The 17,920-nt window shown below is 49.0% G+C and overlaps 1 protein-coding gene across 1 annotated transcript in view; it reads right to left on the minus strand.

The window, feature by feature from the left end:
- The window catches only part of LOC116512072 (1-phosphatidylinositol 4,5-bisphosphate phosphodiesterase gamma-1-like), a 63,443-nt gene extending 46,487 nt beyond the window's left edge, over positions 1–16,956 (minus strand). Inside the window, exons 1-3 of the mRNA XM_032222347.1 lie at positions 16,712–16,956; positions 15,499–15,836; positions 373–522 (exon numbers count right to left, since the gene is read on the minus strand). Coding sequence (XP_032078238.1) covers positions 373–522; positions 15,499–15,733 — 385 coding nt within the window. The 5' untranslated portion in view covers positions 15,734–15,836; positions 16,712–16,956. The remainder of the gene's footprint in view (positions 1–372; positions 523–15,498; positions 15,837–16,711) is intronic.
- Positions 16,957–17,920: the final 964 nt, after the last annotated feature.

The following is a 17,920-nucleotide window of genomic DNA, read 5'->3' on the forward strand; positions in this document are numbered from 1 at the left end:
CTTAAATTTAATACAGGCAATCCTCTGCTTGCAGCCAGTTGTGCAGTGGCCGAGGATTACCTCCCTTGCCAAGGTCACCTGTTTTAGGCCCAGCCTTCCTACCTCTGGCTAAAACTAAGAACAATGACTCCGAACACCCCTTGTTGCTCTGCTTTCAAACTCTCTCCCGTTCAGTCGCATCAAAAGTTACAGCACAACAACCGTGTTAGCAATTGGGGATTTGTGGAGAGGCCTTCAAAGCTGGTGTGTGTGTGTGTGTGTGTTATTCTGTGGGGTCAGGGGATTCAGCCCTGGCCCCTCTGACTGTGTGTGTATCTGTCCGTCCGTCTCCCCCACACTCAAAAAGCATTTGCTCCATTACCCTCCACTGACCAGCAAGACTCAGCGTCTTCAGCCGGAAATCCGTTCCGTAGAGGATGACGAAACACAAGGTGGAGTCCAACCTCCGAGCTTCCTCCGGGTAACGTTCGAAATCCCTGGAATTCTTCCCGGCTCGGATCTCTTTGATTTCCCGGATGTCCACTGTGGAACAAAGGAGAGAGAGGAAGCGAGTCAACTCTAGAGTTGCACAAAGACTCGGTCAACATCCAAACCCAGGCCACGCGGCCTCCTTCCTCTGCCCTGGGAATCCCAGTTTCTCCTGAGGTTACCAATCGTGAACGCAACCTGCCTCCCCTTCCCCCCCACCCCTCCAACTTCATGAGGACTAGAGGACTAATCTGCCTGGTTAGCCTGGCATCAACACCACCACTTGGTCCCATGGCCAGAGACGTTTCCTGCGACCAAGAAGATCAGTACCAGTTTCACATTGGTCAAAATTTGACAAAAATCGCCGTACGAGCATCTATCTAAATTGTTTTACTACCGGTTCTGTGGGCGTGGCTTGGTGGGGTCATGTGACTATGTAGTCATGTAACTGAGGGGGGGGGGTTAAAAGACAGAAACTCACTTTAACGATGTCCTGCTGGAGCAGGGCTGGACTAGATGACCTCTAGGTCCCTTCCAGTCCTGGATTATCCTCTGAAGCTGCGTCTAGGGCCAGGTTTGTAGTCCTTCCTTAACTGATCAGGCAAATTTCCATAAAGGGCCCCATCCCCTTCTCAAAAGTGGGGGCCCGGGGACCCCCGTCTAGGCCAGCAAACCAGAATGCACAAAAGATGCACTGAATACCAAATCTGTCAGAAAGATTCAGTTTCCGTGGTGGCGCAGTGGTTAGAATGCAGTATTGCAGGCTGACTCTGCCTGCTGCCAGCAGTTCGATTCTCACCGGCTCGAGGTTGACTCAGCCTTCCGTCCTTCCGAGGTGGGTCAAATGAGGACCCAGATTGTTGGGGGCCAGAGGCTGACTCTGTAAACTGCTTAGAGAGGGCCGGAAAGCACTATGAAGCGGTATATAAGTCCAAGAGCTATTGCTATCATGTTCAATGATTTCCCTTGGCTGTCTTCTTCGCCTACTCTGTATCTCAACCGCCCTAGAACCTAGAACCTATCATCCACTCTCCTTTTGCAGCAAAGGTTGTGTGCACAGCTGGCTGGGGGATTCTGGGAATTGAAGTCCACAGGACTTAAAGTCACCAAGGTTGAGAAGCACTGCTTTAATTGCAGAGATGCTCTCGTGTTCGGCTTAGGAAGGGACTTCTACAAAGTTTTTCTACCAAGCTTTTCCAGGTCACCTGGTACAACTGGCCAACCGATCCATATCCGTAGCTGCCCTCTCCATCTGTTTCCCCTTCTGCATCTTATCTGTCCCCCCTCCCCTTATCTCTTTCCCCTCTCCTTCTGCTCATCGATGACTCCTTCCTTCCTTCCTGCCTTCCTTCCGGCTATTTTCCTGCGCCACAATGAAGTTTAGCCCAGCCTCGGCTAATCTGGGGGGGTCTTCCTTCCGGATGGGATGGACTGCAACTCCTATCACTCCCAGAGCTGCACATGGGGCCTTTTTAAATCAGGGTGTTTTTTATTTTAAAAAAAAAACTGTTTTAGAAGAATTCAAATATTTCCTGACTCAAACATAGTCAGGGCTTAACGTTTCTGGGTTTTTTAAAAATAAATTTTGTTAATTTTCTATTGTTTACATTTGTTAAAGTCAAGGTTCCCCTTGCACATCTGTGCTAGTCGTTCCTGACTCTAGGAGGCGTTTCAAAGCCGAAGAGCCAGCGCTGTCCAAAGGCATCTCCGTGGTCATGTGGCTGGCATGACTCAACGCCAAAGGCGCACGGAACGCTCTTCCCTTCCCACCAAAGGTGGCTCCTATTTTTCTACTTGCATTTTATACGTGCTTTCGAACTGCTAGATTGGCAGAAGCTGGGACAAGTCACGGGGGCTCACTCCGTTGTGTGGCGCTAGGGATTCGAACCGCCAAACTGGTGACCTTTCCGATCAACAAGCTCAGCGTCTTGGCCACTGAGCTACCGTGTCCCAATACATTTGTTAGTGCTTAATAAATATCATGTTGCCTGGATATTTAATTTGTGTAACAATACAGATCACATTCTTAATCTCCAAGCCTTTTTTTCCAACCACTGGTAAAATAAAGTCCAGGTTTGATAACACTCTGTGTTTTCTTTTTGCTTAATCTTTAATGTAAGTCTATCCATTTCTGCACAATCATGTATCTTCATAATTATCTCTTTGTCTTGTTTCTTCATTTTTCCAATATTGTGCGAATACAGTCCTCGCTGCTGTTAAGACGTGCAGTGTTAAATATCTACTTTGCTTATCATGTTTTTCCGGTATTATGCCTAATAAAAACAGTTCAGGTTTAAAACCTACGTTTTCCTATCATCCTTTCTAACCACCTGTGTATTTTAACCTTTCTGTTTTATTGGCATGCATTTCCCTGGGGGTCAAAGGTGATAAGAGGGTTGATGGATAAGAAGAGGAAGGAAGGAAATTAGGGGGAGAGAGGGATGAGAAAGAGAAAGATGAAAGAAAGAGGGAGGGAGAAAAGGAGGGAAGGAAGGAAATTAGGGGGAGGGATGAGAAAGAGAAAGATGAAAGAAAGAGGGAGGGAGAGAAGGAGGGAAGGAAGGAAAGATATTAGAGGGTGAGGGGGATGAGAAAGAGAAAGATGAAAGAAAGAGGGAGGGAGAGAAGGAGGGAAGGAAGGAAAGATATTAGAGAGAGAGAGGGATGAGAAAGAGAAAGAAAACAGACAGAGGGAGGGAGGGAGGGAGGGAGGGAAGGAAGGAAGGAAGGAAGGAAGGAAGGAAGGAAGGAAGGAAGGAAGAAAGAAAGAAAGAAAGAAAGAAAGAAAAGGATTTGGAATTCATCTTGGAACTGGAAGGTGGCACTTGAGAGCGAGTTGTGTTGCATTTAACTTTGAGGGGAGGGTGAGCAGGCAAGGGCCACACTTGTTGGGGGGGCCATGCCGAACAGGGACATAGTCCCCCCCCCCCCAGTTCAGGAGGCAAAAGGTTCGAATTCTTTCCGTCTGGGCCTCTCTGTGTTATAGGCACTGAATGACGTAAGGTTTCCATTAAAGCTTTTTGGCAGGAAAATTGATTTTCACTCCTTGTGATTGAAGCTATAAAAAAACCAGGATTATCAAAGGCATAAGGAGCCCTGGCTGAAGGATACCCCCCCACCCCTTTTTCAGACCCCCCCAAACATCCTCATTTCCCTTCCTCTTCCTCCTTCCATCCTGCATGAAAAACACTGAGGACCAGGAACCTCAATACTAGTCAAACATAAAAGCTTTTTTCAGTGGTTACTGCTGCCTGTTGGAGGGGGGGGGGCAGAATATGGCCTGCTTCTGCCTGCCCCCCCCCCTCTCCCCGGCCATGCACAGATGCTTTAAAATAAGTCCCACTGCTTTGGGGTGAAACTGCACCCCTTATGCTCTTCACCAATCACATCCTGCCACTTCCTGCCTAATTTCTCAGAAATCTTTGTGGGAACTCCATCGGTGGAGGTTTTTGAAGAAACGTCTGGACACTCACTTGTCTGGAAGAGTATAGGGTCTCCTTTTCAAGCAGGGGTTGGACTAGAAGACCTCCAAGGTCCCTTCCTATTCTGTTGCTCTGTTATTACTTACTAACTTCCCAGGTTCAGGAGATGCACAAAAGAATCGGGCACAATTTCTGCATTTGGGAGAGGAAATTTTGTAGGAATGACACACACACAGACACACACACACACAGACACACACACACACACACACCAGTCTGGGAGACCCTGCAGAAGACCACATCTATCTCCCTCCCCCTCCCCCTTTTCCTGCTTCCATTGCTCCCTCCGTTACCTGAACCCCCATCCACACGTCAGGGGTTATTTCCTAGGGATGAGACTTTCTGCAAACAGCAGCTTGCAAAATGCAGAGAAAGAGATTTTGCCTTTTTTGGGCCTTTCTTCTAAATGAGCCATGTGTTCGAAGTTTGCTTGAGTCATCGGTTTTATCCCCGATAAGGTCCCGTTTTTAAGCGCCCCCCCTTGCAAACCGCTTTGGGCAAATGTGGCAAGAAAATAAAATAAAAAAACGTGGACCGCAATTAGGAAAATCGATAACAATTGCCTGGGATCAACGGTTAAAGTTCCGCAATTCTAAGAAAAAAGGGGGAACCATTACTCAGAAATTCCCCAGATGTGGAACAACAGAGCCAGAGAAGTGATTTCAGAGGATTGCACAGAATTGCCACTGGAATGGAAAATGTGTCAACAATTAAATTCATGGGGCTAAATTCTTCAGCAAACTCCTTCAGCTTTCTAAAATAATTATTTAAGTTAGTGATTATTAGGACAAATGGCTGCCTAAAAAGCAGTCGGGGTCCCTCAAGGCAGGCCGGGAGTCCCCCAAAAAATATCAATATGGTGGGAAAAACCATGCCCATAAGAAAGACGGTTTGGCCTAGTGATTAAAGCAATAGGCCAGAAAGTGGGAGATGGTGAGTTCTAGTCCCACCTTACGCCTGAAAAGTGGCCAGGTGACTTTGAACCAATCACTAGGAGACTGTGAGTTCTAGTCCTGCCTTAGGCATGAAAGCCAGCTGGGTGACTTTGGGTCAATCACCAGGAGGCTGGGAGTTCTAGTCCCGCCTTAGCCATGAAAGCCGGCTGGACGATTTTGGGCCAATCACCAGGAGGCTGGGAGTTCTAGTCCCGCCTTAGCCATGAAAGCCGGCTGGACGATTTTGGGCCAATCACCAGGAGGCTGGGAGTTCTAGTCCCGCCTTAGGCATGAAAGCCGGCTGGACGATTTTGGGCCAATCACCAGGAGACTGTGAGTTCTAGTCCCGCCTTAGGCATGAAAGCCGGCTGGGTGACTTTGGGCCAATCACCAGGAGGCTGGGAGTTCTAGTCCCGCCTTAGGCATGAAAGCCGGCTGGGTGACTTTGGGCCAATCACCAGGAGACTGGGAGTTCTAGTCCCGCCTTAGCCATGAAAGCCGGCTGGACGATTTTGGGCCAATCACCAGGAGACTGAGAGTTCTAGTCCAGCCTTAGGCATGAAAGCCAGCTAGGTGACTTTGGCCCAATCACCAGGAAGGTGTGAATTCTAGTGCTGTCTTAAGCATGAAAGCCAGCTGGAGAAGTAAGGGAAGGAAGAAGAGGAAGGAGAGGAGGAAGGAAGGAAGTAGAGAAGGAAGGGGGGGAGAAAAGAAAAGAAAGAGAAAATAAGGTGGTGTCATAGCAGGTGTGAAGGATGGTAAACAATACATTCCAAATTATACCTTATAACCTTTTAAATGGAATAACAATAGTATAAGAATGGCAAAGAAAAAGAATAACTATGTGAATGTATACCTATAATTGTATGTAAGAGAATAAATGACAGTAAGAATATAAAGCACAATATAGGTAAATAATATCTGGTCATAAGTAGCTAAGTTTAAATAAATAAAGAATTGTACATAAAAATGGATAACGAATAAGGAGATTACGAACGCAAGATAGAAATGTATAGAAGGGAAAACACTAACTGCAAAGAAACCGATTCGGAACTGCGGTATGATATACGATGGAACTTATTGTTCCTATGTTGTTTTAAGTCATGTGTCTGTTTCTGTTGATGTGTTTATGTGTATAAAATAAAGATTTATATTAAAAAAGAAATGATATTTAACTATGTTTGGGTCTGCGGAAATACCACCCCAAGAAAATAAAAATTAAGAGCTGGAAGAGACACCTACAACAATAGAAAAAGAAAGGAAGAGGAGAGGAGAGGAAGAGGAGGGAAGGAAGAGAGAGGTGAGGAGAGGATGATGGAGGGGAGAAGGAGAGAGGGTAGGAAGGGGAAGAGGAAGAAGAGAGAAGATGGGGAGAGGGAAGGGAAGGGAAAGGAGAGAGGAAGGAAGAAAGTAGAGAAGGGAGGGAGGGAGAAAAGAAAGGACCTACAACAATAGAAAAAGAAAGGAAGAGGGAAGGAGAGGAGAGGAAGAGAAGGAAAGGAAGAGAGGTGAGGAGAGGAAAATCGAAGGGAGAAGGAGAGAAGGAGAGAGGGAAGGAAGGGGAAGAGGAAGAGGGGAGATGGGGAGAGGGAAGGGAAGGGAAAGGAGAGAGGAAGGAAGAAAGTAGAGAAGGGAGGGAGGGAGAAAAGAAAGGACCTACAACAATAGAAAAAGAAAGGAAGAGGGAAGGAGAGGAGAGGAAGAGAAGGAAAGGAAGAGAGGTGAGGAGAGGAAGATGGAAGGGAGAAGGAGAGAAGGAGAGAGGGAAGGAAGGGGAAGAGGAAGAGGGGAGATGGGGAGAGGGAAGGGAAGGGAAAGGAGAGAGGAAGGAAGAAAGTAGAGAAGGGAGGGAGGGAGAAAAGAAAGGACCTACAACAATAGAAAAAGAAAGGAAGAGGGAAGGAGAGGAGAGGAAGAGAAGGAAAGGAAGAGAGGTGAGGAGAGGAAGATCGAAGGGAGAAGGAGAGAAGGAGAGAGGGAAGGAAGGGGAAGAGGAAGAGGGGAGATGGGGAGAGGGAAGGGAAGGGAAAGGAGAGAGGAAGGAAGAAAGTAGAGAAGGGAGGGAGGGAGAAAAGAAAGGACCTACAACAATAGAAAAAGAAAGGAAGAGGGAAGGAGAGGAGAGGAAGAGAAAGAAAGGAAGAGAGGTGAGGAGAGGAAGATCGAAGGGAGAAGGAGAGAAGGAGAGAGGGAAGGAAGGGGAAGAGGAAGAGAGTAGGGGAGAGGTAAGGGAAGAAGGAAGGGGAAGGAAGAAAGGAGGGAGGGAGAAAAGAAAGAGAAAAGAAGGTCATGTCATAACAGGCAGAAGGGATGGTAAACAAAGCAAACCAAAACAGTATATTATAACCCTGTAAATGGAACGACAAATGTATAAGAACGACGAATGTAAAAAAGAATAATAATAACTATGTGAATGTCTACCTATAATTACACAGAGAACAAAAAAACAAACAAACTTTTTTTTTTTTTTTAAAGTTCCCCACTCCACAAACAAAACCAGCTGCTCCTGGTCCTGGCATTTTCCTCCCTGGCACCAGTGGAGAATATATTTGGCCTGGCATTCTCCCAAACCCTTCCATGGCAAAAGAAAAGAAAAAATGAAATATAAAAACGGAGTGGGTGAAGAAGGCCTTGTTAGTGGACGGGGCAGCACGGAAAAAAAGGGACCGGAAGATTATTTCTGCTGTTGTGAGTCGCTGGCACAACCACGTCCTTCCCTGCCCACTCAGGGGGGGAGGGGGGGATCGGCCCCAAATGGCTGATTGTCTGCAGAAAAAGGAAACCAGGCCTTAAAAACAGCCCCCCCCCTCCGCCTCCCCTCTTCTCGGAAGGGTCATTTCCGAGGATCAACACAACCTCTGGATGACTCACAGCTGCAAATGGGGGTGGGCGATTTTTATTCACTCCAGCGTTATAAATAGGATGGAGTGGAGTCGGGGAGGTTTTTATGGCGTCTGGGGGGGGCCCACTCCCACCTCAGAGACCACCCCCCCCCCCCGTTGTGCAAAGGGACATTGATGCGTTCCTGCATTTACGGCCCAGGAAAGTTTGGAAACCGTTCCTGGACTTTGTGCTTGAGGTGGGAGGGGAGGGGGGGAATGAAGCTCAGGGGAAACCATCCTGGATCTCATGAGATCATAAAAATAGGGACTTTGGGGAAGAGTTTCTCATGACAGTGAATGATACCTCCGTTCTGCAGATCTGGGAAAGCGAGACTAGAACTCCCACCTTCCTGGGGATTGGCCTAAAGTCCCGTAGCCAGCTTTCACGCCTAAGGAGGACTAGAACTCAACCTGCTGATGATTGGCCTAAAGTCACCTAGCCAGCTTTCATGGCTAAGGCAGGACTAGAACTCCCACCTTCCTGGGGATTGGCTTAAAGTCACCTAGCCATCTTACACACTTAAGGCAGGACTAGAACTCCCACCTTCCTGGGGATTGGCCTAAAGTCCCGTAGCCAGCTTTCACGCCTAAGGAGGACTAGAACTCAACCTGCTGATGATTGGCCTAAAGTCACCTAGCCAGCTTTCATGGCTAAGGCAGGACTAGAACTCCCACCTTCCTGGGGATTGGCTTAAAGTCACCTAGCCATCTTACACACTTAAGGCAGGACTAGAACTCCCACCTTCCTGGGGATTGGCCTAAAGTCACCTAGCCATCTTACACACCTAATGCAGGACTAGAACTCCCACCATCCTGGGGATTGGCCTAAAGTCACATAGACATCTGATATGCCTAAGGCAAGACTAGAACTCACAATCACCTGGTGATTGGCCTAAAGTCACCTGGCCATTTTACACGCCTAAGGCACGACTAGAACTCCCACCTTCCTGGGGATTGGCCTAAAGTCACATAGACATCTGATACGCCTAAGGCAAGACTAGAACTCCCACCTTCCTGGGGATTGGCCTAAAGTCGCCTAGTCAACCCTCCCTAGCAAAAAAACCCTACTTCCATTTGCAGCTGCTCTGGATGGACACTGGCAGGAAGGAGAGTCCGGAGGATGTGTGGGGAGGGGGGGGCAGCTAGCCAGGAAGAGGACAAATCTAGGGCACCATCTGCCTCTGGACCAGTATCCAGCACATCACCTTGCAATACTGGAGGGGGGGAGGGAAGGGAGACCCCTCCTCCCTCCACCACCTTTTGCCACAGACGGCGCTTCTTGCTGGCCCTGCACAGAATTCTGGAGAATTCTGGGAGTTGAAGTCCACACGTCTTAACGTTGCCAAGTTTGAAGACCTCTATGGTAGACAGTAATAATACAATACAATACAATAGCAGAGTTGGAAGGGACCTTGGAGGTCTTCTAGTCCAACCCCCTGCCTAGGCAGGAAACCCTATACCATTCCAGACAAATGGCTATCCAACATCTTCTTAAAGGCTTCCAGTGTTGGGGCATTCACAACTTCTGGAGGCAACTTCTGTTCCACTGATCAATTGTTCTAACTGTCAGGAAATTCCTCCTCCGTTCTAAGTTGCTTCTCTCCTTGATTAGTTTCCACCCATTGCTTCTTGTTCTGCCCTCAGGTGCCTTGGAGAATAGTTTGACTCCCTCTTCTTTGTGGCAATGCCTGAGATATTGGAAGATTGCTATCATGTCTCCCCTAGTCCTTCTTTCCATTAAACTAGACATACCCAGTTCCTGCAACCGTTCTTCATATGTTTTAGTCTCCAGTCCCCTAATCTTCTTGGTTGCTCTTCTCTGCACTCTTTCCAGAGTCTCCACATCTTTTCTACATCGTGGCGACCAAAACTGGATGCAGTATTGCAAATGTGGACTTACCAAGGCCTTATAAAGTGGTATTAACCCTTCACGTGACCTTGATTCTCTCCCTCTGTTGATGCAGCCTAGAACTGTGTTGGCTTTTTTGGCAGCTGCTGCACACGGCTGGCTCCGATTTAAATGGTTCTCCACTAGGACTCCAAGATCCCTCTCACAGTTACTACTATTGAGCAAGGTACCCCCTATACTGTACCTATGCATTTTGTTTTTGTTGTCTAAATGTAGAACCTGACTCTTTTCACCATTGAATTTCATTTTATTGGTCTCCTGCTTGAGCAGGGGGTTAGACTAGAAGACCTCCAAGGTCCCTTCCAGCTCTGTTATTCTGTTAAAAAGAAGAAGGAGCTGCTAGGTCTTTATCCCGAAAGCAGAATGGTGCTCAGCAGATCATGGACTTCTCTGCAGTATTTGAGACTGTTTATTTATTTCTAATGTCAGTGTCAATCAAATGGATGGTCACCTTATCAGGATGATGATGATATGAAGATAAACAAGGGGGCAGCCATGTTGATGTCTACACCCTTGTTTGTCAAATGTGGCCCCTTGAAGATGCATGGACTTCAACTCCCAGAATTCCCCCAGCCACCAAATTTGGACTTCAACTCTCAGAACCTCCCCCAGCCAATAGGAGTAGACTGGGGAATTCTGGGAGTTGAAGTCCATATAAAGTTGCCATATTTGCAAAACCACTGATCTACAGAGATCCTTTCTGGGCTGGAAAAATTAGGAGATTTGCCAGATCTAAAATAATAAGCAAAGGGGATTTTTGTGTGAGGGAGGGAGACAGGCAGGCGTTCGTCTCGTCCGTGAATCTCTCACCAGCACGGGCTTCACAACTCCCAGCTGCCAAAACCCCGGTTGTTTATTTATTTAGCCACAAACACAGGCATCCTTTGTGTGACACGCAGGCAGCCCTGGCGCCCAGCAGGGCCGGGTCCGTGGGCTGGGAGGAAGCGGGCGAGATAATGAAACCAGCCGGGGGCGTGTTTGCCTTTAGGCATCCATTCACTTTTGCTTGTCCTTAAAACCAAGGCTTCACCTGGCGGCCCCGTTCTCCACCCACAACTTTGACCCAAACCAACCAGAAGATGTTTTGTGGATGTTTGGATTCACCTGGGACAGGCTGCAAAAATTAATTGTTTTTTTCATCCCTGGGGAAGCCCAGATAATTTATCTACATATAGCCACGAGATTAAAAAAAAAAGATGTGGAGACTCTGGAAAGAGTGCAGAGAAGAGCAAGAAAGAGGATTAGGGGACTGGAGGCTAAAACATATGAAGAACGATTGCAGGAACTGGGAATGTCTAGTTTAATGGAAAGAAGGACCAGGGGAGACATGATAGCAATCTTCCAATATCTCAGGGGTTGCCACAAAGAAGAGGGAGTCAAGCTATTCTCCAAAGCAATAACTTGTCTGAAATGATATAGGATCTCCTGCTTGAGCAAGGGGGCTGGACTAGAAGACCTCCAAAGTTGCTTCATGCTCTATTCTGATTCTGAAAGCACCAAAAGGCAAGCAGCAATGGGTGGAAACTAATCAAGGAGAGAAGGAACCTAGAATGAAGGAGAAACTTACTAACAGTAGAAATCCGTTTCCTTGCCAGTTTGCCTCCAGAGGTTGTGGGTGCTCCATCACTGGAGGTTTTTAAGGAGAAACTGGACAGCTATTTGTCTGAAATGGCATAAGGTCTTCTGCTTGAGCAGGGGGCTGGACTAGAAGACCTCCAGGTTCCCTTCCAGCTCTATTCTGATTGAAATGGCACAGGGTCTCCTGATTGAACAGGGGGCTGGACTAGAAGACCTCCAAGGTCCCTTCCAGCTCTATTCTGATTGAAATGGCATAGGGTCTCCTGCTTGAGCAGGGGGCTGGACTAGAAGACCTCCAGGGTCCCTTCCAGCTCTATTCTGATTGAAATGGCATAGGGTCTCCTGCTTGAGCAGGGAGCTGGACTAAAAGACCTCCAAGGTCTCTTCCAGCTCTATTCTGATTGAAATGGCATAGGGTCTCCTGATTGAGCAGAGGGCTGGACTAGAAGACCTCCAGGTTCCCTTCCAGCTCTATTCTGATTGAAATGGCACAGGGTCTCCTGATTGAACAGGGGGCTGGACTAGAAGACCTCCAAGGTCCCTTCCAGCTCTATTCTGATTGAAATGGCATAGGGTCTCCTGATTGAGCAGGGAGCTGGACTAAAAGACCTCCAAGGTCTCTTCCAGCTCTATTCTGATTGAAATGGCATAGGGTCTCCTGATTGAGCAGGGGGTTGGACTAGAAGACCTCCAAGGTCCCTTCCAGCTCTATTCTGATTGAAATGGCATAGGGTCTCCTGATTGAGCAGGGGGTTGGACTAGAAGACCTCCAAGGTCCCTTCCCACTCTGTTATTCTGTTATGCCCACAAGAGAGCTGGAAATCCAACCCAAAACATCCACTCTCTCATTGGCTCCTCAAACTGGCATCAAAGCACCTGGCACGACCAACGTTGGACTTACAGGCCCACCAAAGGAAATGATTCTCGCACAACCTCTCCATTGCATTCCCCTGAACTGCTCTACAGGCCCCTGGCTCGCTGCTGCATCACAACACCCATCATCCCCAGCCAGCCAGCCAGCCAGCCGGATGAACGAGACAGAGCTCTCGTCCTGAGTGAGCAGGGAATTTCAAACGGCAACAGACAACTTTGGAAGGATAACAGGAAAGCAATATAACGGTGGAACGTGATGCATTGTCCCTGTGTCATCGTGCCAACGGCACACCAGCAGGCGTGCAACCCAGGGGTGGCTCCACAATTGCACGCACACAACTGTGTTGCTCTCACAAGCCTTGGGAAGGAAGCAGCGTGGATCGTTTGCTCCCGAATCGGGGTTTCGTCGAGCTTCAAGGGAGGCGCTATGCAGGCCGCGATTCAAATGCACCGTTTTCCGAGAGTCGGAGTGGCACTTATCACACACACACACAAAAAAAAACAATTTAAAGAACACACAACTGTGTGTTAATGAGACAACACACAACCTGCCTCTCCTTTTCCAGAAGGCGAAATGAGCTGGAGAAACAAATTAGGCAAGGGGGGGGGGGTCTCTTTTAAGAGGACGGGACTTGAGCTGTGTGTGTCTTATTGTGGTGACATCACATTGTTATGGTGTCATTGTGGTGGTGTCGCTTGGGCCACGCATCTAGACTCTGAGTTGTCTTTTAGAGCAGTATTTTTCAACCTGGGTCACCTTAAGAGGGTGTGGACTTCAACTCCCAGAATTCCCCAGCCGGCTGGCTGGGGAATTCTGGGAGTTGAAGTCCACACCCTCTTAAAGTGACCCAAGTTGATAAACATTACAACTTACAAACAGTTCAACTTACAACAGTTCATTTAGCGACCGTTTGAAGTTACAACATCACTGAAAAAAGTGACTCATGACTGGTTTTCACACTTGCGACCATCGCGAAATTCCCATGGCCACGTGATCAAAACTGAGATGTTCGGCAACTGACTCGTATTTATGACGGTTGCAATGTCCCCAGGGTCCTGTGTTCCCCTTTTGCGACCGTCTGACCAAGCGAAGTCCATGGAAAAGCCCGATTCACAACCACCGTATTACTAACTTAACAACTACGACTAGGAAAGTCGTAAAACGGGGCAAAACTCACTTAACGAATGTCTCACTTAGCAACGGAAATTTTGGTCTCCGTTGCCGTCGTTAAGTCGAGGACTACCTGTGCTCCAGTTAATTATTAAATCTGGGTTGCCACCAAATCTGCCACATTCACATGAATTTATCACAATACGGATACAGGTAAACCAATCATCCACAGGGAAAGTGCAAAATCTGTGGGTATTTTTGGGAAGCAAAAATGCAAAAACTCTGCCAAATCTTTAATTTGCAAAATCTTTAATCCCTTCTTGTGGCATCTTAGGGGGAGAAAGTCTCAGCCCTTCCCCTGGGAACTTCACACAGCCTCATCTTTTTAACAGCCTCTTTTGCCGTTACACATTGTCCATATGTGTTCCAAGCTAGGCAAAATAATTAAATTATTACCCCGTGGATTTTTTTTTTCCTCCTAATAAATGCATTAAATGTATTCACACATTCGTTCGATTTGCTTCCCAAAGCACCAGAGAAGCAGGACGAGGAACAATGGGTGGAAACTAACCAAGGACAGAAGCAACCTGGAATGGGGAGGAGAAACCTCCTAACGGGGGGGGGGGGGGGGGGGGAAGGGACAATCAACCAGTGGAACTGCCTGCCACCAGAGATCGTGGGTGGCTCCATCATGGGGAGTTTTTAAGAAGAGACTGGACAGCCACTTGTCTGAAATGGTATAAGGTCTCCTGCTTGAGCAGGGGGCTGGACTAGATGACCTCCAGAGTCCCTTCCAGCTGTATTCTGATTGAAATGGCATAGGGTCTCCTGCTTGAGCAGGGGGCTGGACTAGAAGACCTCCAAGGTCCCTTCCAGCTCTATTCTGATTGAAATGGCATAGGGTCTTCTGCTTGAGCAGGGGGCTGGACTAGATGACCTCCAGGGTCCCTTCCAGCTGTATTCTGATTCTATTCCGATTCTGATTTGCAGACTTATAACTCTTAATTTAATGCCCTTTGTGTATTCTTGTAAAGGCCACTGAAAGATGCTTTAAAAACAGGATGGGGTAACAATGGTCCACGTTTTAAGATTTGTGGACTTCAACTCCCAGAACCCCCCAGCCAGCATGGCTGCCTCTGGAATTCTGGGAATTGAAGTCCACAGGTCTTAAGATGGCCCAGGTCAGGCATCCTTGTACAGGTATACGTTAAATCAGTGTTTCTCAACCTTGGCCACTTGAAGATGTCCGGACTTCAACTCCCAGAATTCCCCAGCCAGCGAATTCGCTGGCTGGGGAATTCTGGGAGTTGAAGTCCGGACATCTTCAAGTAGCCAAGGTTGAGAAACACTGCATTAAATCATTAAACACAAACAAATCTCTTTTATTCCCTGGTTCTAGGCCAGATTCAGAAGTCTCACAAGAATGTTGTCGAAGAATGACGCACTGCCTCCACATTACGTCCCTGTTGCGTGTACAAAAATGAGGGATCATCAAGGAATCCACCCAGACCAAAATCAATCGGGCAACTCTTGACTTGTCTGCAGGGAGTCCTCAACTTACAACGGTCCGTTTAGTGACCGTTCAGAGTTACAACGGCAGGGGGGAAAAGGGACTCACGACCGTTTTTTCGCAGTTTCGCAGCGTCCCCCTGATTGCGTGATCAAAATTCAGACGCTTGGCAATTGACTCATATTTACGACGGTCGCGGTGTCCCCGGGGTCAGGCGATTCCCCCTTTTGCGACCTTCCGACGGGCAACGGGAAGCCGGATTCGCTTAACAGCCGGGTTACTGACCTACCAACTGCAGCGACTCACTTAACAACGGTGGCAAGAAAGATCGTACAAGGACTCACCGAACCAATGTCTCCCTTAGCGACGTCAATTTTGGGCTCAATAGTTTTAAGCTAATTCAGATTTTTGCACCCCAAAAAAAGGCCAGAAGCCAAAAATCCTGACAATGGAGAGGATGAGAAGGAATTTGGACACTGAATGGCGGAACGAGCTTTGCAGGCCAGGAGGAGAACCTTCTGGAGATGGATGGCCGGAAGGGAGACAGACTCCTTCTCCTTCCCCTTTTCTTCTGAGGAAGACCAGAGACCCCCCCCTTCCTGGACTTCCTGGTCCTGGGTTCCACCTGGGAGCTCCAGAAGGTCCCAGAAGCTCTGGAGGCCCCATCTGAGGAGGCCTCCATCCATTGGGTCCGTCCCTTCTTTGGGTTGGTTCTCCTGCTCCCGCCAGCCCCAAATTCCCGGCACTCACCGTCCCCCTCCACCTTCTCGGGGGTCCGGCTCCAGACGATCTGACGGCTCTTGGGCCGGACTTGGAAACTCCTCCGTTCGGGCCTCTGGGATTTCTTCTGGTAGAACAAGGTCAGGATGGTGCCCATCTCCAAGCACTTGAGAACCTGGGCCATGTCCGCCCCGTTGGCCGTCTCCATCCGGGAGGGGTCCTCCAGGAAGCCATTGGTGAAGCTGTTCAGCCTGGAGAGGGACATCTTTCAGCACATGGCCAGGAGGGGCCTAGCGACGGGAGTTGGGGGGGTCTCCTCTGGGCCACCAAGGCAGGTTCCAAGGCTGAGGGTGCTCCCCTTCAATCCCCTGAGGGAGAATTGGAAAAGGGTCATCATCTTACATGGAAAGAGAGAGAGAGAGAGAGAGAAAGAAGAGAGAAAGAAGAGAAAGAAAGAAGAGAGAAAGAAAAAGAAAGGAGAGAGAAAGAAAGAAAAAGAAAGGAAGGAAGAAGAGAGAAAGGAAGAAAAAGAAAGAAAGAAAGAAAGAAAGAAAGAAAGAAAGAAAGAAAGAAAAGGAGAGAGTGAAGAGATCGGAATAAAAGGGAGAGAAGGACCGAAGAGATAAAGAGAAGGAAGGAAAAGGAGGTGGGAAGTGAGAAGGAAGGAAAGAAAATAAAAAGGGAAGAGAGGAAGAGAAAAAGGAGGGAAAAGAGAGAGAAACTGAAGGAACTGGAGGAAGGAAGAGGGAAATGGAAGAAAGGGAGGGAGGGATGAAAGAAAGAGAAGGAAGGAGGGAAGGAGAAAAAAGAGAAGGAAGGAGGGAGGGAGGGAGGAAGAAAAAAGAGAAGGACAGGAATAAGGAAGGAAGAGAAGGAAGGAGGGAATAGGGAGAGAAGGAAGGAATGGAAGGAGGGAAGAGAGAAAGGGAGGGAGGGAGGAAAGAAAGGGAAGGCAGAAGGAGGGAGGGAGAAAAAAGAGAAGGAAGGAGAGGAATAAGGAAGGAAGAGAAGGAAGGAAAGAAACTGAAGGAAGGGAAGGAGGGGAGAGAGCAAAGGAAGGGACAGAAGGAAGGGGAGGATGAGAGAGAGAACGGGAGGAAAGGAAGGAAGGAACGAAGAGAGAGAGAAAGAGGGAGCAAAGGAGGAAAGGAGAAGGAGCGGAAGCAGAGTGGGAAGGAAGGAAGGAAGGAAGGAGGGAATGGAGAAACTGAAGGAAGGGAAGAAGGGAGGGAAAGAGACCCACCTCCGGCGTCCTTCACGGGAGCATCTCTCCCCTCCTCGGGGAAGGGCTGCTGGAGGGGAGGGGGCGCGTGGGGGGGGGCGCTGGCCTCAGCCCCTCCGGGGGCCGCCCAGGGGCTGCATTGCGGGGCCGGGAGGGGCTCGGGGGGGGGGCGGCCGGGGGTCTCTGCGGCGGCGGGGGCGGCTGCAATGGAGGCGCAGAGGAAACGCCGCGGCGCCCGGCCGGAAAGCCTCGGGAGAAAGGGAGGAATTTGGGGAAGGGAGGAGCGGAGCAGGAGGAGGAGGAGGAGGAGGGAAAAGCGGGGGGGGGGGGGGAGAGGGCAGCGGCGGAGGGCGACCCCTGCAGGCGGCCGGAAAGCTTGCAGCTGCCCGGCCAGCGGTGCCCAGATGCTAGGGGTTTTTTTGAACCAGGAGACACCCTATTTCTGGGGATCCCCCCCCCTAAATGAAGGCTGCCAGGTTAAAAAAAACCTTGGCCCCAAAAATGGGGGCTGCTTGAAGGTTCCTCCCCCCCCCCCAAAAATGTTGGGGTTGAGCTGGGGTACAATGCAGTGGGACCCCTGCTCCCCCCCCTTGCAAGGGGTGCCCTTGTAGGTTGCCCCCCACTCAGACCAAGGTTTTCTGCTCCCCCTTTCCTCTCCTGCTATCTAGCCGGCTTCCGAGCGGCCCCGTTGGTCCGGGGGTCTCCTTGGGGGGGGGGGGAGCGTCTTTTGGAGGGTCTCCAAAGTCCAAGGTTTCCATGCTTGAGCCAGAAGATCTGAAGGGCCCCATCTGCACCAGGTCCATCTCCTGTCCAGGCTTGTCCTCCTTCAGTTCTCCAATGGGCCTCTGGAGAAGCCCCCCGCCCCGTCCACCCCCCTCCTCAAGCAGGAGACCCTATGCCATTTCAATCAGAAGAGAGCTGGAAGGGACCCTGGAGGTCTTCTAGTCCAACCCCCTGCTCAATCAGGAAACCAGAGATACAATTTTAGACAAATGATGCTCCAATGTCTTGTTAAAATCCTCCAGTGTCGAAGCATTCACAGCTTCTGGTGGCCAGCTGTTCCACTGGTTAATTGTCCTCATTGTTAGAAAGTTTCTTCTGAATTCCATGTTGCTTCTCTCCTTGATTAGTTTCCATCCATTGTTTCTTGTCTTCCTTCTGGTGTTTGGAGAATACGTTGGACTAGATGACCTACAAGACCCCTTCCAACTCCATTCTGTTCTAAGGACT

The sequence above is a fragment of the Thamnophis elegans genome, chromosome 8, assembly GCF_009769535.1.
Source record: "Thamnophis elegans isolate rThaEle1 chromosome 8, rThaEle1.pri, whole genome shotgun sequence".
NCBI lineage: Eukaryota > Metazoa > Chordata > Lepidosauria > Squamata > Colubridae > Thamnophis > Thamnophis elegans.